The sequence below is a fragment of the Octopus sinensis genome, linkage group LG3, assembly GCF_006345805.1.
Source record: "Octopus sinensis linkage group LG3, ASM634580v1, whole genome shotgun sequence".
Taxonomy (NCBI): Eukaryota; Metazoa; Mollusca; class Cephalopoda; order Octopoda; family Octopodidae; genus Octopus; species Octopus sinensis.
Window position 1 is genome coordinate 52595918 of NC_042999.1, and position 27500 is coordinate 52623417.

The following is a 27500-nucleotide window of genomic DNA, read 5'->3' on the forward strand; positions in this document are numbered from 1 at the left end:
AATAATAATAATAATAATAATAATAATAATAATAATACTAATAATAATAATAAGAAGAAGAAGAAGAAGAAGAAGAAGAAGAAGAAGAAGAAGAAAAATAATTATAATATTAATTTTCGTCTTTCTTTGTCGACCAAGAGCAAGGACAAAGCAAATGTAAAAGAGGATGGGTGATGATGTAACGACACTAATAACCTGGTGTTAGATCTCAATATACTTATGCTTCGGAACAAAACCTCAGTCTAGTCTAGAGCGGTAAGCAGTAATTAAATGACAACAGAATTTTTTAAAAAAATGTTATGAACTTCATGAGCTAACGTCTTTTTTTGCTGTAAGATGCAATGAACTCAAAGCTGAATGCTACAAATATCTGTGTGTGTGTGTGTGCGTGTGGTGAAAGATGCGTATTAAAGATTTAGTCAACCTAAACACTATTCTTATTTCTTTATTGCCCACAAGGGGCTAAACATAGAGGGGACAAACAAGGACAGACAAAGGGATTAAGTCGATTACATCGACCCCAGTGCGTAACTGGTACTTGATTTATCGCCCCCGAAAGGATGAAAGGCAAAGTCGACCTCGGCGGAATTTGAATTCAGGGTTAATATAGGGCGTTACGATTATCAGAAAATCAAAAAAAAAATGTGTGTAATAGGTGTAAAACAACTTCCTATGAACGAATATGAAAAAAAGAATTCGCGCACGCGAAAGGGGGGTGGGGGAGAGGCCTCGGAAAATTCACATCGGGAAGTTCCGAAAGCGTCTGAGGAGCTGACCCGGGCACCAAAACAAAAAAAAATAGTGTAATATGTGTAAAACAACTTGCTCTAAACGAATATGACAAAAAAAATGCGCTCTCGCGAAAGAGGGGTGGGGGAGAGGCCTCGGAAAATTTATATCGGGAATTTCCGAAAGCGTCTGAGGAGCTGACCCGGGCACCAAAACAAAAAAAAAATAGTGTAATATGTGTAAAACAACTTGCTCTAAACGACTATCATGAAAAAAATGCGCGCTCGCGAAAGGGGGGTGGGGGAGAGGCTTCGGAATTTCACATCTTCAGTCCACGGCCTTTAAACTAAGAAAAAATAGTGTAATTGGTGTAAAACTACTTGTTCTAAACGAGTATCAAGAACACACACTCACACATGAATCATAAACTCCGTATTTTTGTACATATTTCGCAAAAAAAAAAATAAATAAAGAGAAGAAATTCTGAAAAAGTGAAGAAATGTTGGATCTCCGCCATGTGAATCAAAATACGTGTCAGAAACATCTTGAAATACTACAGAAATTACGTTACGAAAATGATAATGTATACATACCTCTTTGAGTGGTCCATCGATAATGATGATAAAGAAATGAGTTGGATTTGAACTCAGAATATTGACTAACACAACTACATACTACAAGACTCAAAATATTCAGCCAAGTCACCAACCCTTTAACTAGCAATAATAATAACATCAATAACATAACAGCCAAAAGATTTATTTGTTCTGAAAATAACAAACATAGTAAATAAATATGTTCTTTAATATTCACATTCATGTGCACAGTTAAACACACTTACATACAAATAGTCACGCATGCATAATACAGAACGGAACACATAAATGAAGGATGCATTACTTAGTATATATTACATCTAGAGAATTTTGATTAATAAGTCAAATATGCAAATTATAAAGATAATTAATTGCTTTACTAAACAGTGTTGTAAAGGTGAAAAAATAAGTTTGGGAAAAAATATACGCCAAAACTAATTAATAAAGGATAATTAGGGAAGGATTGACACAAAATAATAATTTTTTCTGTCTCTTTTTTTTCTGATAAATGCATCTTAATAAGTGAGAAGAATTGCATATATCTGAACTATTTCAAAGAAAAGCATAAATTTAATGTTTAAAATAGCTTTAACCAAGGAATGAGATCCAACATTTCTTCACTTTTTCCAGAATTTCTTCTCTTTATTTATTTATTTTTTTTGCGAAATATGTACAAAAATACGGAGTTTATGATTCATGTGTGAGTGTGTGTTCTTGATATTCGTTTAGAACAAGTAGTTTTACACCAATTACACTATTTTTTCTTAGTTTAAAGGCCGTGGACTGAAGATGTGAAATTTCCGAAGCCTCTCCCCCACCCCCCTTTCGCGAGCGCGCATCTTTTTCATGATAGTCGTTTAGAGCAAGTTGTTTTACACCTATTACGCTGTTTTTGTTTTTGTTTTTGTGCCCGGTTCAGACGCTTTCGGAAATTCCCGATATAAATTTTCCGAGGCCTCTCCCCCACCCCTCTTTCGCGAGAGCGCATTTTTTTGTCATATTCGTTTAGAGCAAGTTGTTTTACACATATTACACTATTTTTTTTTGTTTTGGTGCCCGGGTCAGCTCCTCAGACGCTTTCGGAACTTCCCGATGTGAATTTTCCGAGGCCTCTCCCCCACCCCTTTTCGCGTGCGCGAATTGTTTTTTTCATATTCGTTCATAGGAAGTTGTTTTACACCTATTACACACATTTTTTTTTTGATTTTCTGATAATCGTAACGCCCTATATTAACCGAATTCAGACCGTAGCGGCAGACGAAATACGGCTACGCATTTCGCCCGGCGTGCTAACGATTCTGCCAGCTCGCCGCCTTATTTTGTCTGCCCGTCTCTGTCTCTCTCACCTGTTATCCCTCCACTAATCTCCACGGTATTTCCTTAACGATGTTGACCTCTCGTTTGCCACCCCATATCCGTGTTACAGGTAACTCTGAGAGACCTTATAGCAGAAACGTCCAACCTGAAGACTAACAGAGCCGAGACATGCAGAATCTTGTCTCAAACCTGTTGAAATCACAAACACCTCAGCTCACCTTGCTGTTAGCTGAGCTACTAACATGACAAGAGAGTGGTAGTATCAAGCTGCTTTATTCGTCACTCACTTCATGAAGATAGAAGTATTCATATATGTCAACAAACCTATACAATAGCATCGCGCACAGACACTTCCATATATCCGCGCACACATGTAATCAGACATCTTGCACAGGCACAAACACCGACACAAATATGGCTTTTGTCCCGGCCACAACAAACACTAATTAAGAATAAAACGGTCCAATGCAGATCGTGAAGTGAAAGAATATAAACGGCCCAGTTCCGATGTCAACAACAGACGACTAACATCATATTTTCAATATATCTTTATCTTCTACTCGTCTCACTCATTTGATTGCGGCCATGCTGTGGTTCTGCCTTGAAGAATTTTAGTCGAACGCATTGAGCTCAGTATTTATTATTATTATTATTATTATTATTATTATTATTATTATTATTATTATTATTATTATTATTATTATTATTAATGAGTGAGAGAGCAGTGCATGCAATCAAATTGACACTGGGGTAAGATATACGAAGTCTAGTATACCCATCAGGACAACCCGTCTGATAAGGGTACACTAGGCACATGAATCACAACCATATGTGCGCAACATGGTGATCTCATATAAGGATAACAGCACTTGACCTTGCAGGTGGGCCCCAGTTAGAATTTTCTTCAGGTCGAGTAACCCATCACGCTCAAAAGGTCCCTGAATAAGGGTTATTTAAGGATGTTGAACAAAACACCCATGCTTCCAGAGGTGAATTATTCAATCCCCCAAAGAATCCTTCTCAACACATGGCTATGATGCTCCCACACTACTTCTGCTCGTAATCAGAGATGCACATATCGTCAGCCACTAAGGGACATGATCAATTGGTTAAGGTCAAAGAACTGACAAGCAAATCTGTGGTATTGAGCAGAACATTTGCTGTAGCTCATCTTTTATACCAAGACAAAACAATGTACATGATAATACTTCCAATCAGTTAAGATTAGTAGCCACGAGAGCCACTGCCTGGCACTGCATCAGGGCATTTATTATTATTATTATTATTATTATTATTATTATTATTATTATTATTATTATTATTATTGAGTGAGAGAGCAGTTCATGCCATCAAAGTGACACTGGGGTAAAATATACGAAGCTCAATATACCCATCATGACTACCCGTCTGATAAGGGTACACCAGGCACATGCATCACAAACATATGTGCGCGACATGGTGATCTCATATCAAGATAAACAGCACATGACCTTGCAGGTGGGGCCCAGTTAGAAATTTCTTCAGGTTGAGTAGCCCATCTCGCCCGAAAAGTCCCTGAATAAGGGTTGTTTAAGGATGTTGAAAGAACCACCCATGTTTCCAGAGGTGAATTATTCAAACCCCAAAGAATCCCTCTCAACACATGGCTATGATGCTCCCCCACTACTTCTGCTCGTGATCAGAGATGCACATATCGTCAGCCACTAAGGGACATGCTCAACTAGTTAAGGTCAAAGAACTGACAAGCAAATCTGTGGTATTGAGCAGAATATTTGCTGTAGCCCATCTTTTATACCAAGACAAAACAACGTACATGATAATACTTCCAATCAGTTAAGATTAGTAGCCACGAGAGCCACTGCCTGGCACTGCATCAGGGCCTGGCAGAATCGTTAGCACAGCGGGCGAAATGCGTAGCCGTATTTCGTCTGCCGTTACGTTCTGGGTTCAAATTCTGCCGAGGTCGACTTTGCCTGTTATCCTTTCGGGGTCGATAAATTAAGTACCAGTCACGCAGTGGGGTCGATGTAATCGACTTAATCCGTTTGACTTTCCTTGGTTGTCCTCTCTGTGTTTAGCCCCTTGTGGGTAGTAAAGAAATATATTATTATTATTATTATTATTATTATTATTATTATTATTATTATTATTATTATTATTATTATTATTATTATTATTATTACTATCATCATCATCATCATCATCATCATTATTATTATTATTATTATTATTATTATTATTATTATTATTATTATTATTATTATTATTGAGTGAGAGAGCAGTTCATGCCATCAAAGTGACACTGGGGTAAAATATACGAAGCTCAATATACCCATCATGACTATCCGTCTGATAAGGGTACACCAGGCACATGCATCACAACCATATGTGCGCGACATGGTGATCTCATATCAAGATAAACAGCACATGACCTTGCAGGTGGGGCCCAGTTAGAAATTTCTTGAGGTTGAGTAGCCCATCCTGCTCAAAAGGTCCCTGAATAAGGGTTGTTTAAGGATGTTGAAAGAACCACCCATGTTTCCAGAGGTGAAATATTCAAACCCCAAAGAATCCCTCTCAACACATGGCTATGATGCTCCCCCACTACTTCTGCTCGTGATCAGAGATGCACATATCGTCAGCCACTAAGAGACATGCTCAACTAGTTAAGGTCAATGAACTGACAAGCAAATCTGTGGTATTGAGCAGAATATTTGCTGTAGCCCATCTTTTATACCAAGACAAAACAACGTACATGATAACACTTCCAATCAGTTAAGATCAGAAGCCATGAGAGCCACTGCCTGGTACTGCATCAGGGCAATTATTATTATTATTATTATTGTTATTATTATTATTATTATTATATTATTATTATTATATATTATTATTATTAAAGCCTGGTATTTATACATTTTATTCTCTTTTTTGCCAAACAACCAATTTTACGAGGAAGCAAACACAACATCAACTGTTATGCGGGGGTGGGTGGGTGGATAAACACAAACACAAAGTCGCACACACGCACACGCACATACACACACACACACACACACACACACCCTGCATACCCACATTTGTGCGTGTGTGTGTATGACGGGGTTCTTTCAGTTTCCGACTTCCACACTCTGAAGGCTGTGGTCGGCCGATTATTTAGTAGAGAGTTGCCAAGATTCTACGCCGTGGGACTGAACACGAAACCATATACCTGGGAAGCAAAATCCTCACTACACGGCCACGCATGCATATATATATATATATATATATAGATATATATATATATATAATATATATATATATATATATGTATATATATATAATAACAATTTAATAAATAAAACATATGCATACATAAATACATATATGTACATACCTACATCTATATGTATATATATATGCATATATGAGTACAGGACACCACAAATAAACGTAGAAAACAACGAGAAACCAGAACATAAAATCAAACAAGGCAACGAACTTTTTTTAACAACGAATAAATAGAGTACAAGACAAACAATACAAGGAATATTCCCCTTCATCAGCTGCCCCTGTTTCGACTCAATGCGTGTTTCGAAGGTAAGGGCAGAACACGATCCGGCCGAAGCAATCCTTCCTGCAAAATGAATTAAATAAAATTCTTTTGCAGAGGGGTAAAAAAGTGACAAGAACAGGACGTGAAAGCAATACAAATGAAGAAAAATAAAGAATAAAAACAGGACACACACACACACACAACACACACACACACACACACACACACCCTGCATACCCACATTTGTGCGTGTGTGTGTATGACGGGGTTCTTTCAGTTTCCGACTTCCACACTCTGAAGGCTGTGGTCGGCCGATTATTTAGTAGAGAGTTGCCAAGATTCTACGCCGTGGGACTGAACACGAAACCATATACCTGGGAAGCAAAATCCTCACTACACGGCCACGCATGCATATATATATATATATATATATATATATAATATATATATATAATATATATATATATATGTATATATATATAATAACAATTTAATAAATAAAACATATGCATACATAAATACATATATGTACATACCTACATCTATATGTATATATATATGCATATATGAGTACAGGACACCACAAATAAACGTAGAAAACAACGAGAAACCAGAACATAAAATCAAACAAGGCAACGAACTTTTTTTAACAACGAATAAATAGAGTACAAGACAAACAATACAAGGAATATTCCCCTTCATCAGCTGCCCCTGTTTCGACTCAATGCGTGTTTCGAAGGTAAGGGCAGAACACGATCCGGCCGAAGCAATCCTTCCTGCAAAATGAATTAAATAAAATTCTTTTGCAGAGGGGTAAAAAAGTGACAAGAACAGGACGTGAAAGCAATACAAATGAAGAAAAATAAAGAATAAAAACAGGACACACACACACACACACACACACACCATATATATATATATATATATATAATATATATGTGTGTGTGTGTGTGTCCTGTTTTTATTCTTTATTTGTACTTTTATATATATATATATATACTTTTTCCTCTATAAGTAGACTATTTTGTAACACCTGGCTATATGCATGAGTCTGATATAGAGACCGTATTTATTGTACAATGTAAAATAGGACATTTAGGCTGAAGAGAGCTTTTAACTTTGCTTTAAGAAAATCCTGGGGTCCCCACCCTGATTCCCATGCTAGTTCTCACTCAGGTCTCCCCCACCCCCTGGTACTTCTAGAAATTGATACTTTTATACTTTTAGGTGGAGATAAGCAATAAGAGTTATAATGCGTCGAGATAGTTTTTTCTCCCAATAATTCTGCTGCTAGCATTGAGATAAGGGGAAGAGACGTGTGCAGAGTGATGGAAGCAGGCGTTCGGGTCTGTCTACTTGTGTCTGTAGGTATGCGTCCATTGAAGCCTGTGTAACCACGTGTGCCATTGAGTGTGTGTATCTGTGCGTGTGTATGCGTGTGTGTGTGTGCGTGTGTGCGTGTATGTGTAGCTCTGATGTGTATCAGCGTGAGCATTGTACGATTATGAATGGATGTGTTGTCGATGCATATCAGTGTATATGTATATAGAGGAGTGTATGAAAGCGTGTTGCCTGACTATGTGGTTCTACGAGCGAGAAATACTGGCGCAGCAGAGGTCTAGTGACGTTAAGTGTAGGTATATTCATACAGAGATTCCGTTGAGAGAACTGTGTGGGAGATGGAGGTGCGAGCCTCTGTGTGTAAGAGATACAAGGTCCAGAGAACAAAGTTTGCCATGAGAGGAAATGGTAAATAGAACGACTGGAGATTGTATTGTGTTACAAGTGATTTATATGTTTCTCTGTATCCGAGAGAAAACTGAGTCCAGGCCACAGGTTATCAGTATTGGGATGGTAAAATAGCATCACGCAATATCTTTATAAGTGTGTGTGTGTGTGCGTGTGTGTGTGTGTGTGTGTGTGTTTGTGTATGTGTGTGGATGTGTAAAATAAATTAGAACAGGAGAGATTGCTTATAAGGTATTTAATTACACCTTCTTAATGTACGTTTCGTTAAAACAAGTTAATGCATAGTTACGCAATGCAAATCATGTAATGATGTCTCATTCACAGACCGTCAGAGAGATGATTCCTTTGTAACATCATTGGATTTTAGTAATGTAGAAAAAGTAACACAGCGTCGATATGGAGGACGTATCACATTATTCAGTTTTTATTTCAAGATTTCCTGCCAATTGAGTAAGAGCCAGTTTCTAAGGCTCCTTCATTGGAATTTCAAGAACATCAACAGGGTAGATTTGTTTGTATGTATGTATGTATGTATGTATGTATGTATGTATGTATGTATGTATGTATGTATGTATGTACGTATATACGTATGTATGTATGTATGTATGTATGTATGTATGTATGTATGTATGTATGTATGCATGTATGTATGTATGCATGTATGTATGTGTGTGTGTATATATGTATATGTGCAGATGTGTATGTTTTCTGTATGTCTTCTCATGCATATAGTTACATATCCAGACATGCTCATATATATATATAAATGATAAATTTCTGGTAAGTCTTACAGATTTTTACAGCTTCAGTGATAGATTGGATCTGTAGTCTTCGCATTAGCTGTCTCCTTTCTGGTTTTGAGGAGCATAATTTCTCAAGATTGGTATTTAGGCAGTGTGCTGCATATCCCATGTGTATGTATGCATGCATGTATGTATGTATGTATGTATGCATGTATTTATGTATGTATAGATTTGTATGTTTTATGTATGTATTCTCATGCATATAGTTGCATATGTAGACAGGTGCATAGGGGAAGGGGTTGCACATATACACGCGCATGCATGTGTGGTAATCCATCGTCAGAAATGAGTTGCAGTATTTGACCGATCTCTCTACGACCTGAGGTAAAATTCTGGCGCCAGAGACAGCTTTTCTTTGAGTCATTCCATGCTGATAACATTAAGAACCAATTATGTACCGAAAACCATCCTCTCTTCTTTTAACCTTGGATATTTCACCGGAGAAAGGTGAGATTTTCGAGATTGTACCAGTGTCTGGTCCTGCTGATACCGATATCAAGTAATACTTGACAGTTTCTTTCAATGTTTTACTTTCATTCTTAAGACTGCGGCTGTGCAGGGGCACCATCTTGAAGGATAATTATCAATTATATCGATCTTAGTATCGTTTGTAAATAGTCAAGAGTGTAATTGAATGTTATCGGAATGTGTGTGTATTCGTATGGAAGCATAGTATTGTGTGAGTGAGTGTGTACATTGCATAAGTGTGTACATACGTGTGTTTCGTATGTGTAATTGTATGCGTGCATATGTGTATGTACATTTGTGTGTGTGTGTGTATGTGTGTTTATGTGTCCATAATGACTGATATGTAGTTTTTATTTGGATGAAAAGTTATTCTGACTTTGGTGGAAAGGAATTTGCTGTAACAGTGCATGACTTGTCACGTTAATATTGTTGTTTCTGTTAAGGCAGCAAGCTGGCACAATCATTTGTAGGCCAAGCAAAATGCTTGCTGGTATTTCGTCCATCTTTGCGTTCTGAGTTCAAATTTCACTGAGGTTGATCTTACCTTTCTTCCTCTCGGAGCAGATAAAATAAGTACCAGTTATCGACCTATCCCTTCCCCAGAAATCGTTGACTTGGAGCCAAAATTTGAAATCAATATTACTGTTTGTTGATGATTGATTTAATAAGAGAAGGAAATACATGGACTGTGTTTTCCTTCTTTAAGGGTCGACATGATTAGGAGGGAAAAAAGTACAAGAACTCGGCCCTCTTCCTTGAATGGTCGCCATGAATTGTGTCCGCTTTCTTAACGTACAAGTTTATGCTCTTCTCCTTTGAGATCTCAATGATAATTAAAAAATGCAAGTATAAATATCTCTGTCCTCTTCTTAAGAGAATTGCAAAAATTTTGTCTCCTTCGTTGACGGGAAGTCATGATTAGTCGAACGAAGGGTGGCAGTTAATTTCATGATCGAATCATGCATTGTAACAGTGTGCATTCGGCTAATGAATTTAAACAGTGCGCATTCGGTTAATGAATTGTAACTGTGTGCATTCGGCTTATGATACCCAAGAGAGACCAGGCGGTGGTGTTCAAGATTTAAGTCTACCATCTGTCATCCAGCATGAATCGTCCCTCTGATAGACAGTTTACGTTGCTCAGCTACATATCACCTGTGATTAAGTACAGAGGCTCTCCATACACCACCGTAAGATTTTGTAGGGATACACAATCAAATGGGTCCTTCATTTTTGCCAAGAATGTAGAGAAGTTTGACTATTACTTCTAGTAGTGTGAGCAACAATGTAATGTTGCCAGGACTGCTCGTTAAATATAATGTTTTTACCATAAACTTCAGATTTCACACTTAATTTGATTTCAATTTCTTTATAACTTAATAAATTCTCAGAAAATGATAGCCATCAGTGACATTGTTGACTAACAAGAAGACCATACAGAAACTCTTCATCTAATTACATTGAAATGGCAATTTGGTTCTGTATTGCGTAAGTGCTGTAGCGTTAGATATGAGTGGTTGGCAAGCAGGAACGGAAATGAAGATGATGGATATGAATTCCCGGCTGAAGCCGTATCTTTTAACTTGGAGCATTAATCCCCTCAATGCAGACATGAGCACCACAACCCTTCTTCTCTTTAAATTACGAAGCTGTTATTCTTGACCAAACATAATTATTATACAGGGCAGCTTCTTAAAGCAAGATCTTTATTGCTGGGGCATCAAATACATGAGATAATTTTAGTCTAAAGTTTGAAAGTAGTTGTCACGCATGCTGATAAGTATTTCCCCTCTTTTAAATTCAGTTGTGCTAAATACCTATTGATGGCTGCCGCTACGAAGTCGTTTCACCTTCATCCAACATTAACCAGTATGTAAGACATAGATATAAAATATATTTGAATCAATGAACCACTTTTGGACTGGTGCATATTTGACCGATTGTGAGGAATCAAATCAGTGCAATTTGTCTGGTTGGATCTCTCAGATAGAAAATGAATACTATTCCACCGCTCTGGCATGTTAGCACGTGTTTGAGTGTATAGACTAACGTTGGATTATGTTGGAAGAATGACATAGGAATACTAAGCACATGTAACAATATGTTTATTTTTTATTGAAACTTATTGGCTGTCTTGCAATTCAAGTTGTGAACCAGTGAAACCGTCCCTCCGGAAGATCGCAGTGGCGTGAAACTGAGTTCACAGTACAAGCATTTATATAAGTGCGTGTGTGCATATATATATATATATATACGAGTAATTTAGCGACAGACTGACATCCCGTCCATTCATCGTCTGAAAAGCCTTTACTCTTTGCTTTCTCTCGTTTTGCATGTCTTCACACACACGCACACACACACACGCACACACATACACATACATACATCATACATACATACATACATACATACATACATACATACATACATATATATATATGTATATATATATATATATATATATATATATTATATATATATATATATATATATATATATATATATCTATATATACACATATATATATATATACTGTATCCGTACCCAAGTCGTTTCGTTATATTTAATATATTTGATTTGTTTATCCTCAGAATTTCCTACACGCACACACACACACACACACGCACACCCACACCGAACACACACACACACACTCACACAAATATACGTACATACATACATTAGGTTGACAGTTCTTTGTTTAGCTTTTAAACGTTGGTATACAGTGAGGGCGGAGTAAGTCTGACTGGATTTGTTATTTCTTACTAATGATTATGGGATTGAATTTCTACAGACATTACTTTCAAATCTGTGGCACCGACAAAATGAAACGAAACCCATAAAGGTTTTATAAAGAGTAAAGTAGAGAAACGGCAAATGATGCGAAAATGAAACACGATGTTGAAGTAAGTTTTGAAGTGAAATGATAACTATGGAGTGATTAGAGAATAACATGTCTATCAAAGAATAAGATGTCGTCTTGGATTTCAAAGAAATAAATTGTTTATATGAAGAAGATATATCATTGTATAAGTCTATCGTTCGAGAAATATTACATACTAACTGAACCTGTGAATATTTCACGGAATTAATGGTAAAACTATTGGGTTATTTCTGAAGTTAGAATATTTAGATCACTGATTGAGCCGATCCTTCACAATGGATCACAGACCTGGACCATATCGGCTCTCTTAGAAAAACAGCGCGATGGAACATATACCAACCTGCTCAGGACGATACAGAGCATCAGTTGGAGATCACACCCAACACTTAGTAACATATACAGAAATCTGATACCAAAGAAACGGCTACAATTTGCTGGCCTCTGTCATCAAGCAGAGAAAGAGGTTATCTTATTCCTGTTCCTATGGCATCCCTCTGGAAGTGTTTTCTCCAGGAAACTCACATTTCCAGATACTATATCTCGGGACTCAAGGCTGGATATTAGAGATCTGAACAGAGCCAATGCAGGACCATGTAGTGTGAGAAGGAATTGTCAGTGGAGTTCCGACCAACCATAGGTTGGTAGAATGATGATGATTTCTGAAATCTTTATCCAAAAAGCCTGAAAGCGTCGCCTGTGTTGTGCCTGTCTGGAAAGATAGTCGCTCATCTATTCATTGAAAAGTGAAAGAAATTGGTATCAGATGATTACTTAATGCACTTTATATATACACTTTATATACTTTATGCACAATTTCATAGACTCAATACACAACACTCATAAAATATATATTCACTTTCTTTTTTCCATTTTTCTTATAAAGAAAGAAAATCCCGTACATATGATACAAACTTCAGTTAAAAGTCATGGAATTGCACTTATATGAATGCGTTAAGTGATGGGTGATATAAAAAAACTTAGTTCAATTTAAAAAATGCACTTTTCACTATCCAGTCGCAACAACCACCACCTCCATCTACACCACCACTACCACCGCAAATACCACCCCACCACCGACATCACCACCACCACCACCACCACCATCACCATCATCATCATTTCACTCTCCCTCTTTTTTCTCCCCCCTCGCTCTCTGTCTTTCTTTAACCTCACCATCAGAACATCACCCCTCTACTAAAATTATTTTTTTACTCTCCTCCCCTACCTTCGACTATCTTAATATTACGTTCCCCCTACGTTCTCGCCATGGACGCTTCTCTCTCCCTCTTTTTCTCTCTCTTTCTGTCTCACTCTTCGCACTATCTTTTTCTTTCTCCTTTTTCTGTCTCCTATCTTTTCTTTCAACTATTCACGTGAAGCGTTACAATTACATTCCCTCTACTTCACGTCAGGGATGCTTCTATCTCTCTCTTTTCTCCTTCTTTTCCTCCATCACAAGAAAGCGTTACCCGACGGGCTAAGTAACGCAATGACAAGCAGAATTATTATAAGATTTATTTGTATAACAATATCTATCAATACCGTTCCACAAATGGTCCCCCAAGACCTATTACACCTTTCATTTATAACATTTTCTACATGTTCAACATAATAAAGAAAAGATTTCTATACCGTAGGGAGCTATACGGAGATTTTCGACACGAATTAATTGGTGCTTTTACGAAAAATGTGACGCAAATGACTCCAAAGACACGGTCATCAGAGATACTCCAGTTCTATTACAAAGCAATGGCTATAAAAATGACTGGTTAAACTTTCAACAGAAACATCAATTGACACTCAACTTCAGCCGTTTTGTTTATAATTCCTTTGCGACCAATCATTCTTTTATTTTAGATTCTCAGCATCCAAATCCGCTGAGAGAGAAAAACTCGTCCAGTTGTTAAGCGGATTATTATTATGTGACTCTTGTAGCCTCGTGGGATGTCCTTGGAAGAAAAAACGAAAAGTCTTTCGATATTTCTCTCGTGATAAATGGAAAGGGATTGCTTTTTTTCTTCTTTATTGTTAGAATTGTGTTGTCTTGTGTTAATCATTGACAACGAACAGCACCAACAATTACACACACACTAACATGCACACACATGCACACACATGCACACACACACGCACGCTCAAAGACTGACACACATACATACACACACAGAACACAACACACATGCAGACCATTTAGACCATAATTACATTTTTCGCAAGGAATCGATAGAAACAAACGGTGGGACATTCAACACACACACACACACACAAACACAAACAAACGCACACATACATACATACATACATACATACATACATACATATATATATATACACACACATACATACATAACACAAACACATATTAGTTGCATCGCGAAAGCAACCCATTTTGGTAATCTAACCAAAGGCAAAAATAGTTGTCACATTCATTTATATTTTATTTCATGAATTGTCAACATTTTCGTCGCACATCTGTGTCTTAGCACCTGCCATAATTAATCCACTGCAAATGTTTAGCATTTATAATAGTGATTTAGTAATTAATAGTGCTACAATAATTACCAATTAACGCTAGCTTAAATGAACGGGCGTGATTGGTTAGAAAAGATAATATTGTCATAGATACACCATAAATAAGATGAGGAATCGGTCCCGATTGGCAGGATTTTCATCATTGGTGTGCTCACTCAGAGGTGATCTGTGACTACAAAATCACAACACGTTTTTCTAGGGAGGGAACATGCATAAAATATGATTTTTGTCATCAAAACCTATAATTTTGCTTGTTGAACCCGAATCTTAACAACTGAGATGCTTTGAGATGTTTTGAAAAGATCAGAAATGATTTTACATTTTGAAGTGATCATATAGAAGCCAATAATTTTTATCTGCTTCAGAAAAAGATTTAATAAATTTGAATAAAACTGTGTTTTTCGTGGCGACAACAAGAAATTTAAGTCTTCAAGGAAGCTACTTCGAAAAAATCTGAGGTGCTTACTAAACGTGATGAATAAGGTAAGGTTTCGAACTAAGGAAACTGATGGAAGGGGATGAAATGACAAAAGTTAATCCATGAAAGTCGACGGCTTAAAAGTGAATACTCACGTAGAATGGAAAATATAACGCTTCGGGCAAAAGTCCCTCTTCAGAGTGAATAAACGCACGCAGAATATTTACATGCATGAACTCATGTATACATGCATAGACAGATAAATAGACAGACAGACAAATAAGTAGATAGATAGATAGAGAGAGAGAGAGAGAAAGTAAGAGAGACAGACAAATAGATAGATAGATGAATAGATAGATAGTTAGATAGATAGATAGATAGATAGATAGATAGATAGATAGATAGATAGATAGATAGATAGATAGGTAGATAGATATTGGGTTGTCCGGAAAGTTCGTGCCGATTTATAGTAGCTTACTTTTCAACGTATTTTAGAACATGTTGAGTCCGTAAAATAGGATTTGACTACACCTCCATTTAGAGCACAGTTTAAGCTATCTTTGCGTGGAAGAAGGTTTATGTTCCTATAAACTGTGTTAATTCTGTAACCCTTTAAAATGGAACATAAGAAAGTTCCTTTTCGGTACTTGATGCTTTTCTTTTTCAGTAAAAGGAAAAAATGCCACACAAGCAACCAAAGAAATAAGCGAAGTTTAAGGTGATGTTTCTTTATCTGAAAGAACTGTGCGGAAGTGGTTCGCAAGGTTCCGAGCTGGAGATTGTAGCCTTATTGATAAAGAGCGATCAAGTGGACCACCCACTACACATGATAATCAAGTCATTAATTCAGAATAATCTACATTGCACAACCTATCAAAATTCGTCGTTCACGAGCACCTGGTAAAGCTTGGGTACACAAATCACTACGATGTTTGGATACCACATGAGTTGAGTGAGAAGAACCTTTTGTATCGCATTTCCATCTGTGATTCGTTTATAGACGAAATACAAAACGCGCCTTTTTTAAAGCAAATTGTGACAGGTGATGGGAAATGGATTATCTACTGAAATGTTCAGAGAAAGCGATCCTGGAGTAAGCAACATGACCCACCCTTAGCCATTCCAAAAGCGAGTCTTCTCCCTAAGAAAGTCTTGCTTTGTGTCTGGTGGGATTGGAAAGGATTTCTGTACTTCGAGCTTCTCCCAAGTAACAATTATGAGAAATACTGCACACAACTGGACGATTTAAAAGCAGCAATTCAAGAGATATGTCCAGAATTGGCCAACAGGAAGGGTGATGTTTTCCAACATGATAATGCAAGACTGCACGTTTCTTTGGGGACCAGACAAAAATCGCTGCAGCTCGGCTGGGATGTGTTACCCCACCTTCCATATTCACCAGATATTTCTCCTTCTGATTTCCACTTATTCATGTCTCTGCAAAATTGTCTTAATGGTAAAAATTTCAATTCCTTGGATGACATAAAAAGATACCTTGATGAATTCTTTGCCATGAAACCGCCTCAATTCTGGGAATAGGTTAAAGGAAAGATGGAGACGCATTAGAGAATAGTTAAAGGAAATATGGAGACGCATTGTGCAACAAAATGGTTCATATATGGTTGATTAAGAATGTAATGGCAAGTATTTATTGCTCTTTTTCTTTCCTTTAAAAATCAGCACGAACTTCCCGGACAACCCAATAGAAAAACAGAAAAAATGAGTGAGAAAGGGGACAGAGAGAAAGAGAGAAAGAGAGAGAGAGAGAGAGAGAGAGAGAGAGAGAGAGAGAGAGAGAGAGAGAGAGAGAGAGAAGAAGTAAATAGAAACGGGCAAAAACATATGGTTGCTTCACTTGTAAACTGAAAACAAGTATCCTGTCACGTATTGCTAAACAGCTTGTACGGATGGTTTGTTTATAGTGAGCAAATGGTTTGTTAATAGTGGTAGAATGATTTGTTCATATTAATCAAATATTTGTTGTACATTAATTCACTCTCTGCATCACATCGTTATTGCCTCGTGTGTGGCAAACCGTGTGCCGCATGTAAGATGGCAAAGAAATCGCAGAGAAAGACTTAAGTGTTTTACCAAAGAACTCAATACACCGCCCGCAGCGGAAATCTAAATCGCGATTTTACGATTGTCAGTGGAACGCACTAACCTTAACACACACACACACATTTATAATATATAATATATATATATATATATATATATATATATATATATATCTATATATATAGATATATATAAATATGCGTAGTAGTGCTGTGTGCATAGGTACAGGAGCGCTGTGTGGTAAGTAGCTTGCTTACCAGCCACATGGTTCTGGGTTCGGTCCCACTGTGTGGCACCTTGGGCAAATGTCTTCTACTATAGTCACGGACTGACCAAAGCCTTGTGAGTGGATTTGGTAGACGGAAGTTGAAAGAAAGCTGTCGTATATATATATATATATATATATATATATATATATAAACACAAATAATATCGTAATGGTTCGTCATTCCGGAGGGCACAGGCTTTTAAGGCCAGTATCTTGGATTCTGAGACGTATATGTTCCTCCCCTGGACGGCATGCCAGTCCTTCACAAGATTCTTCATTTTGCCAACTGAGTGGAGTGGAGCAGCGGGAAATGAAATGTCTTGCTCAAGAATCTAATGTGTCACCTAGTCCAGGAATCAAAACCACAATTTTACGATCATGAGTGTAACCCCATAAATATTAAGCGACACACCTACACACCTACATACACACACACACACACACACACACACACACACACACACACACACACACACGCACACACACACACACGCACGCACACACAAACACACACACATACACACACACACGCACGCACGCACGCGCACACACAAACACATACAAGCATGCATGTTTAGCGAGGCGGTAAATGATCAATGTGGCTGGAGCTCATGCAATATAATATTTGCTGGAAGGCCGCGAATTGGCAGAATCGTTAGCCCACCGGGCGAAATGTTTAGCGGTATTTCGTCAGAAATTGAAGCGAAATTATCCTTCAAGTCTTATTCCGCCATATTAAAAACGATTTAGGGATTAATGTAGTCTGAGCAGCTGGTGGGCAGACTATCACTGAACACACACACGTCAGAGTGGTCACGGTTCGGCAGCCTTCGATTACAGCTCTGCACTTTTCATTATACAACACCACCACCAACATCACCACCACCACCACCACCACCACCAACAACAACAACAGCAATAACAGCAACAGCAACAACAAAAACAATACAGACGTTGAAGCGTTTCATACTTTTATTATATTAGCAGATATGAAACTCCGCTAATAATTAATGGAAAGTAAAGCTGTTTGTCAGAACGAAAATATTTTAGTGAATGAAGATGTTGGCTCCAGGACTGTCTACCATGTAGCGGCACAATGAACCCACCTCACTTTGATACAGCACAAGAAAAGTTTGCGAAAATGATACGTAGCTAAAAATTTCGTGTTACTTTGGTTGTGGTCGCTGTCGTTAATTAGTCTCAAGGCAACCACCCCACCTGACCGGGCAGACTTTTTACCAAACATAATTCATGAATGACCATCACATCTTTTAGAATTACCGAAATTATTTCTTATATTTTAATCGTGTGTTTGAGGGAGATTGGCTGCTTTTACTTGTGACAGGAATTGTGACTGTGACGACGGGAAACATCATTTATACCGTCAGGTTTTCCCTAGTCGGGTTTGTCTGAGATTCTTTGTAAAGGTCTCTCGACCAGGAGGATAGGAAGTGAAGTGGTATGGCCAAAAAAGATGCGGAGCTCGTTAGTAAATACCATTTTTAAAGTAACTGTGAAAGAGAAAAGAGGGGAGGCTGACAGAAGAGAAAAAAGATGGTGACATCAAAGAATATTGAAGTTAATCATTTAAAGGGAGCTGAACGGTGGCAGACAACCGAAATAAATGGCACCTACATGTACAGAATATCAACCAATAGACCGCTCTCACCACACTCAAATATTACCCTCATAAACTAAACTCAGTAAACTCAGTTAGCTTAATCCGTTCACACCTTCTCAAAGAGCATACTCAATCAACATAGTGAACTCTCACACCCAAGCTGCTGCAAGCCTCGATTCATAACTCGATTGACTTTTGTAGTTTCCATAAAACCAACCCAGCAGTTCTCTCCGAATAAACAGAAATTGCATCCTCGTTGGTGTAAACGTAATTATTTTAACTTCCTTTTCTAAATGAAGTGGTGTAGAGGTGTGGCGGAGAATTGCTATCGTTGAATGGAGTGTGGTTGTTAACTGTGATGGTTGAATGAAATTGTTGAGTGTGAGATTTCAGTGAAGTTTATTAGTTTGTGCGATATGTTTCCGCTCTATAGAGCTGTGGCTCGCAACCTTTTCACTACAAAGGAACCCTTTTATTTAAATGACCCACGGATCCCTTTTAATATGCCTATACCTATATATATATATATATATATATATATATATATATATATATATATATACATTGAACTTTTTATTGAAATTTGTTTAATATTTTCTGAAGGTATTTCCTTGTAAACTGTTTTTAAACATTTTCTTATAATCAAAAAAATATATATGTATTTTAATACTTTTGTGTCAACCAGTACTTAACACAACAAAGCTTATACAAAACTTTACATTTTACTTTTGACAATCTTTTACTAAAAAAGTGAAACCGGTTAAGTGAATAAACACCTTTAAAATTGCATTTTCAAACCTTCTTTCATATATATATTATATATATATATATATATATTATATATATATATATATATATGTAAAAGTAAAAAAAACAACTGGGACAAGAACGTGAAAACATTAGAAGACGACACAAAAGACACGGACAGGACATTCGAAGCCTTCAATCTTCAGTCAAGAACCGGATCATCTTCGCAATTTCGGCTGATTAAATATATATATATAATATATATATATATATATATATGTGTGTGTGTGTGTGTGTGTGTGTGTGTGTGTGTGTGTGTGTGTGTGTGTGTGTGTGTGTGTATGTATGTATGTATGTATGTGTGAATGTATGTATATTTATGTCAGGTCAGTTTCGAGTGCTACTGATAACATGTAACCCAGTACAACCTGTTGCATGGTAGGGTCGTCGGCGACTAAACCGGCAACCCCACCAAGCTTGCTTGGTGAGGAGGGTGTTTATTGGACACCCTGCGGGATGAAAAACAAAACCCGTGAAAAGGCGGAGGAACTCTTGAGAGTCAACGGCCATCCAATAAATGTCTTAAGGCTGTATCATGCGCGGGGACATAGAAATAATCGGACTGAATACCCGATTGCGCGGTTAGATCATTGGGAGTGAAGGACTCCCAGCCTTTGTTAGGGCATCCTTCTAGGAGAAGGTAACTCAGATAACTGGGATAACTCCGACATAAAACCTGCGGCACAGTGGTTACCGATGATGTTGACTTGTTCTTCTTTTCGGATTATGGCTGCTGTTGTTTGTGAGTGGGATTGACTCAGTGCACAACCTTTCCTCACTTAAAGAAAAAATCTTCTTACACAGGCATTGCACGATAACAACATTGATTAAGCTTCGTGCAATGGCCATACTCGATATCGAAGGGGCAGCCAGCATGTATGTATATACATATATATATGTATGTATATATATATGTATGTATGTATATATATATATATACTAGCTGAAGGTGGCCCGCTCTACGCGCGGGTGAGAGTGTGGTTGTTACTTTCTGTTGCTTCCTTTCAGCACGTAAAAAGCACCATCCGAACGTGGCCGATTGCAGCGCCGCCTTGACTTGCTTCTGTGCCGGTGGCACGTAAAAAGCACCAACCGATCGTTGCCGCTGCGAGCCCCCCTGGCACCTGTGCCGGCGGCACGAAAAATGCACCCACTACACTCACAGAGTTAGGAAGGTCATCCACCTGTAGAAACACTGCCAGATCAGACTGGATCCTGGTGCAGCCTCCTGGCTTCCCAGACCCCGGTCACACTGTCCAACCCGTGCTAGCACGGAAAACGGACGTTAAACGATGATGATGATGATGATTCTCCGTATTTGTTTCTCTCTCCTTTTTCTCTCACTTTCCCACTCTCTTACTTTTCTTTTCTCTCGGACTCTCCCTCGCTTTCTCTTACTCTCTATCTTTATCTATCTCTCTCCCATTTATAAACAACAGAAGATCTTGAGTAAGTTGAGAAATAAAATATTTAGAAAGATCAATCAGAAATATGAGGCAGTGGCAATGGAAAGGTCTGCTTCAAGGCAGACAGCAAAACGCTAACATTTAAAAGGGACAGACGAACTTGCGAGCTGAATAAAAATAATAAAATATTGGAAACCAAAGTTTGAAGGGATAGAATCTGAGGATAGTAGAGTCACCATGGCTGGCATTTCTTAACGACGGACAACAACGTATTGACAGTTTAACGACTGGCGTAAAATTTTGAACTTGATGAAAAAGAAAAAAAGAAAACTAGTTAAACACCAAGTTTTGAAGTGACTTTCTCACGAAAGACAGTAGACTCACCATGGCAAGCATTCAAAACTTCTTCATCATGGATGGCAACACATTGACGAGTGTATATATATATATGTGTGTGTGTGTGTGTGTGTGTGTGTGTGTGTGTGTGTGTGCACGCATTATATATACAAATGTATACAAATGAGATATATATCTGTATAAATTAAATTAGAGATAAAACCACTAATAGGCAAATGAAACAGTGAAAAACCAAAAACAAAAACATTAAAAAAATATATAATATATAAAATATATAAAATATAAAATTGAAAAAATTTAAATTATTTAAATTGAAAATAAAAATTATTAAGTTATATTTATAATTTGTTTAAAAATATATATAACTATGAAAAAGTATGAAAAAGTTTAATATACATAAATAAAGATATATACACTTTGTATATATACATTATATATACATATTTATATATAGAACACACACACACACATACATTATATATACATATTTATATAGAGAACACACACACACACATACATTATATATACATATTTATATATAGAACACACACACACACACACACACATACATTATATATACATATTTATATATAGAACACACACACACACATACATTATATATACATATTTATATATGGAACACACACACACACACACACATATAAATGAACGCAAGAATAATATTCATAATATTTGTTCTCATGATTGTGTGTTGTTGGTAGCGATGATAATTCTCCCTATAAATGCAAACAGATACATCAAAGAAAGCCGCCTGACGAACTTATAAAGGGAAAGGGAAAGTGAAAGGGAGTTGAGTGGAATACATTAAATAACGGGAGTGGCATTGTCAAAGTTATTTATGAAGAGGAGTAAAAGAGGGAAAGGAGGAAATAGCGTGAGTGAGGAAGATGGCCCCTAGCAACCACACCTTTTAAGCTAGGGATTTCTAAGGTAGCCCACGAGCATCGTCACCTCATTCTACATGTCCCTGTAAATTTTGGAGCGAATCGGACGGGATGTAGTGGCATTGAAAGCTTACCAAGCGGTAAAAACGCATTTCAGTTTTATATATAGAGATATATATGTGTGTGTGTGTGTATGTGAGTGTGTGGGGTGTGTGCAATGGCCTAGTGGTTAGGGCAGCGGACTCGAAGTTGTAAGATCGCAGACTGGGTGTTGTGAGTGATTATTGAGCGAAAACACCTAAAAGCTCCACGAGGCTCAGGCAAGGGGTGGTGATGATCCCTGCTGTACTCTTTCACTACAACTTTCTCTCATTCTTTCTTCTCAGCGGCGTGGCGTCATTTGAAGGCTAAAGCAATGTGAAGCGCATTGTGACCAGCGATGTGTAGCAACATCTGATGGCCTTGTCCGTCACGGTGATCACTGTGATATATATATATATATATATATATATATATATATATATATATATATATATATATGTATATATATTATATATATATATATATATATATATATAGATATTATATATATATATATATATTATTATATATTATTTATATATATATATATTTTATTATATTTACTTGTTCAGTCATTTGGCTGCGGTCATGCTGGAACACCGCCTTTAGTCAAGCAAATCGACCCCAGCAATTATTCTTTGTAAGCCTAGTACTTATTCTATCGGCTCGTTTTGCTGAACCGCTAAGCTAAATTGAGGTAAACACAGCATATTTCTTACTACCCACAAGGGGCTAAACACAGAGGGGACAAACAAGGAGAGATAAACGGATTAAATCGATTACATCGACCCCAGTGCGTAACTTGTACTTAATTTATCGACCCCGAAAGGATGAAAGGTAATGTCGACCTTGGCGGAAGTTGAACTCACAACGTAACGGCAGACGAAATACGGCTACGCATTTCGCCAGACGTGCTAACATTTCTGCCAGCTCGTATATATATATATATATATATACACACACACACATCTTTATATATAAAAGTGAAGTTGTGTGTCTGTCTCCTACGATTTAGATTCCTATTACTCCCACATGTTGCGGTGCAGTGTAACCAAAAGCGGGTATCTTATAGTCGTGATTCATATCGAGCCCTTCTGGGTATTAGCGCGCGTCTACGATGAGTCTAGGATTTAAAAAACAAATTTACCATAATTTTTTCCCATTTTTAATGCATTTTTTGCTATTATATAAGGGAAGTAACTCTCTAAAAATGCTTATATAGTTATTTCCCTTACAAACCCGAGCAACGCCGGGCGATACTGCTAGTAGATATATATAGTAAATCCCCAAAAAACGAAGAACAATCACAAAACAACATCAACGCGAGGACTGTAGTACATGTGAAGTATAAGCAGACGCTCAAGGAAGGAAAAAAAGATGGTTTAACGTTTCGAGCAACGCTCTTCTTCAGAAGGAGAGGAAAGTCCAATAGAAAAGGAAGACGGAGGAAAAAATCGCCAATAATTCCCATGATATATTTTGAAATGACCCGAAGGGAATGGGTGAAGAAAAGCTTCAGTCCAAGACAGGAGAGTGTTAGTGAATGAGGTATGTGTGTGTATGTATGGGTATGTTCGTGCGCTAAAGCCTCTGAGTGTATGTGTGTGTATGTGTGTGTGCACGTGGAGTTGTGTGAAGGTATATGTACATGTGCGTGTAGCTGAATGTGCATATATGTGTGCGTGTGCATGTATGTATGTAGGCGTGTGTATGTGTGTGTGCGTAGTGCTGTGTGCGCTAGGTATGTGTGCATTCCCGTGCGTGTGTGCCCGTGCGTTTGTGTGTGCGTGTGTGTGTATGCATGTAGTGTTGTGTGTGTGTGTGGTATGAGTAGGAGGTATATGTGAAGGCGGCGAGCTGGCAGAAACGTTAGCGCGCCGGGCGAAATGCTTAGCGGTATTTCGTCTGCTGCTACGTTCTGAGTTCAAATTCCGCCGAGGTCGACTTTGCCTTTCATCCTTTCGGAGTCGATTAAATAAGTACCAGTTACGCACTGGGGTCGATGTCTGTCCCCTCTGTATTTAGCCCCTTGTGGGTAGTAAAGAAATAGGTATATGTGAGTATATGTGCATTCATGTTTGTGTGTGTGCGTGTATGTATGCGTGTGTGTGTATATATGCATTATCAGTTGAAGAATTGACAATAAATCTTAGTTCAAACCATACAACTGCTCATCGTCATATTCAACAACTTGGAAAGGTTCCTAAACTTGGAAAATGGGTGCCTCATGAATTGTCCGAAAGCAACCGCATATCCCGAGTTGACATGTGCTCTTTTCTCCATTCTCGCGAACTCATTTCACCCTTTTTGCATAGACTTGTGACGTGTGACGAAAAATGGATCTTCTTCTTAATCGAGATACACTGTGGCAGTGGGGTAGGTTTGGTAGTAATTCTAACAGTGATGATGGCGGCGTCGGCAGTTCGAATGATAACGCGAGTAGTAGTTTTAATGATGGTGGTGGTTGTGGTAGAAGTAGTAGTAGTAAATTAATACTGATGGTGATGATGGAGTTTTAATGGAGAAGGGTTTGTAAGGATAGTAGTGGTGGTGGTGATGCTGATGTTGTTTTATATAAACTTTTTGTCATTTCTTATGATTTACTTTATGTTTTTATTTTCTCTTTCAGCAAATACAACATTCAATGAAATATGAGACTTTGAGTCCGTCGAATAAAGACAAGAATACTAGATATTTCAGCCCTTCAACAAGGACCATATTTAAATTATTAACATTCTAAAACACTCCACATGTAACATATTTTACATACATCTTATTTACACATATACACACATACAAATAGTTTTCCTTGTATACATAGATGTATAATTGAGGATATTTACACATACTAAATACAAATGTAGATATATATATATATCTCCAAATACATACAATCCAAATAACTTTTTGATCACGACAGAATAAAAAAAAGTATATACAAACACAAATTTCAAATATAAATTGATACTGACGTATATCTATATACACGTATTTGTTTGCATATATAATTTCATATATATATACACACACATATATTATAGACGCACCAACATACTTCACTACATTAACAGCATTCAAAAATACAAACATCTACACACATATCCAAATTCACAGCCACTCATATACACACATTTCATAGATAGATGAATATATAAGTATAATCTTAAGATATTTGTGAAAATGTCTCGTTTAGGGGAAGGAATTAAGCATTTTAATGCTGAGGAATACAAAGAGGCATTGTCATGCTTTAACGACTCGCTGAAGGCACAGTGTAGCAAGGTAGAACAGAATGACATTCTTCAAAGACGAGCGCGTTGCCATTTATATCTTGGTAATGTCAGTCACGCAATTGAAGATGCAAAGCAACTTATCGAAAACCAGCCAGATTCTACTGCTGGCCACATCTTACACGGCAAGGCACTAACAAAAGCAAAAAAGTTCGAAGATGCGCTTTCGGCCTACCGTAAAGGCTTAGACGTCGATCCTAACGATAAAGTGATCGCGCAGTGTCTAAAAGATATGCAGAATGCTATTGTAAAATCTTACGAGCAGAAAGCTAAAGATAAAGACATGAGTTACAACGCTGTTAATTTGTGTACACAAGAATCTTATCCCGGCGATGAAGAACTGGCAGAAAACGAAAGACAGATTATTGAATTGAAAGGTTACAATAAACTACCATGTATATATAGTGGTATGCCTGATCCAGAACAGGCCCACAAATATCTGCAGTTGGCCAGGAAAGAAATTAAAGCTGGGAATTTACAAAGTGCTCTTAAGTCGTATGATGTGTCACTGAGTAGAGATCCATTGAACTTTGATAGTTGGACAGAAAAGGCAATATTATTGCATCAACTGGAAAGGAATGGAGAAGCATATCAATGTGTGTCTGCGATACCATCAGAGTGTAGGAATTCGGACAACTGGAAACTCGGAGGTAAGTGTTGCTTTTAACTATACTCGTTCTACGTCAGTACACACATTCGCTCTCTCACACGCAAACACATACATATATATATATATATATATATATATGCAAATACAAATATACATGTATGTATGTATGTAATATATATATATATATATATATATATATATATATATTAAATACACCGAATATTGGTCCTTTTCCATACCGAAATACTACTAGGTGAAATTTGTTGATTTATTAAATTAATTATATTTCACCCTATATCTGTAATGACTATATATATATATATAGATAGATATATTTTATTTTATTTTATTTATTTTTTATCTAGTTTCAGCTCACAAGCTGTGGCCATGCTGAGGCACCGCCATTTAAGTGTATATATATATATATATATATATATAAATAAATATAAATTTAACTTTGATAACTTTGATAGGTTTTGGCCAGTATAGGCCCAAGCCATGTCTAAGTTAATAACATCGCCGCCCTTGGTGGCACCGCACACCTTAAAAATCGGGCTGCCCGGTGGAGGGTGATGATCCGCCGGAGACGGATGGATGCGCCCAACAGGTCGAGTGTCTCCGAGCACACACACACAAACACACACATACACACACACACACCACACACACACCACACACACACACACACACACACACATATATAAATATATAATCCTTCAGTAAAAATGTTCGTGTCGTTTGTCAAGCACTCGTATTTGATTCTAGAAAATGTAGAATTACTGCAGTTTACTGACAAAGAGAGCAGTCTAGGTACTTTTAAAACATAAATGTCGTCAGCACTCAGCGACTTTGCACCAAGAGTAAACACTCGTGCACTTATACTTTCAATCTTAACGACAGACCGATTGCCGATGACTTAATTTATTGTGCACCTTTTCTTTGTTAAGTTAAATATACTATTTGATAGTTTAAGTATATATGTATACATACACACATGCATATATACATACATACATACATACATACATATATATATATATATATATATATATATACGTATGTATATATA

The 27500-nt window shown here is 37.3% G+C and overlaps 1 protein-coding gene across 2 annotated transcripts in view; it reads left to right on the plus strand.

Moving 5' to 3' along the window:
- LOC115209940 overlaps positions 1 to 27500 on the plus strand; it is a 137696-nt gene that overhangs the window by 51183 nt on the left and 59013 nt on the right. For both annotated transcript variants that reach the window (XM_029778576.2, XM_036500986.1), the window contains exon 2: positions 25164 to 26471. In XM_029778576.2, coding sequence (XP_029634436.1) covers positions 25715 to 26471 — 757 coding nt within the window. In that variant the 5' untranslated portion in view covers positions 25164 to 25714. The remainder of the gene's footprint in view (positions 1 to 25163; positions 26472 to 27500) is intronic.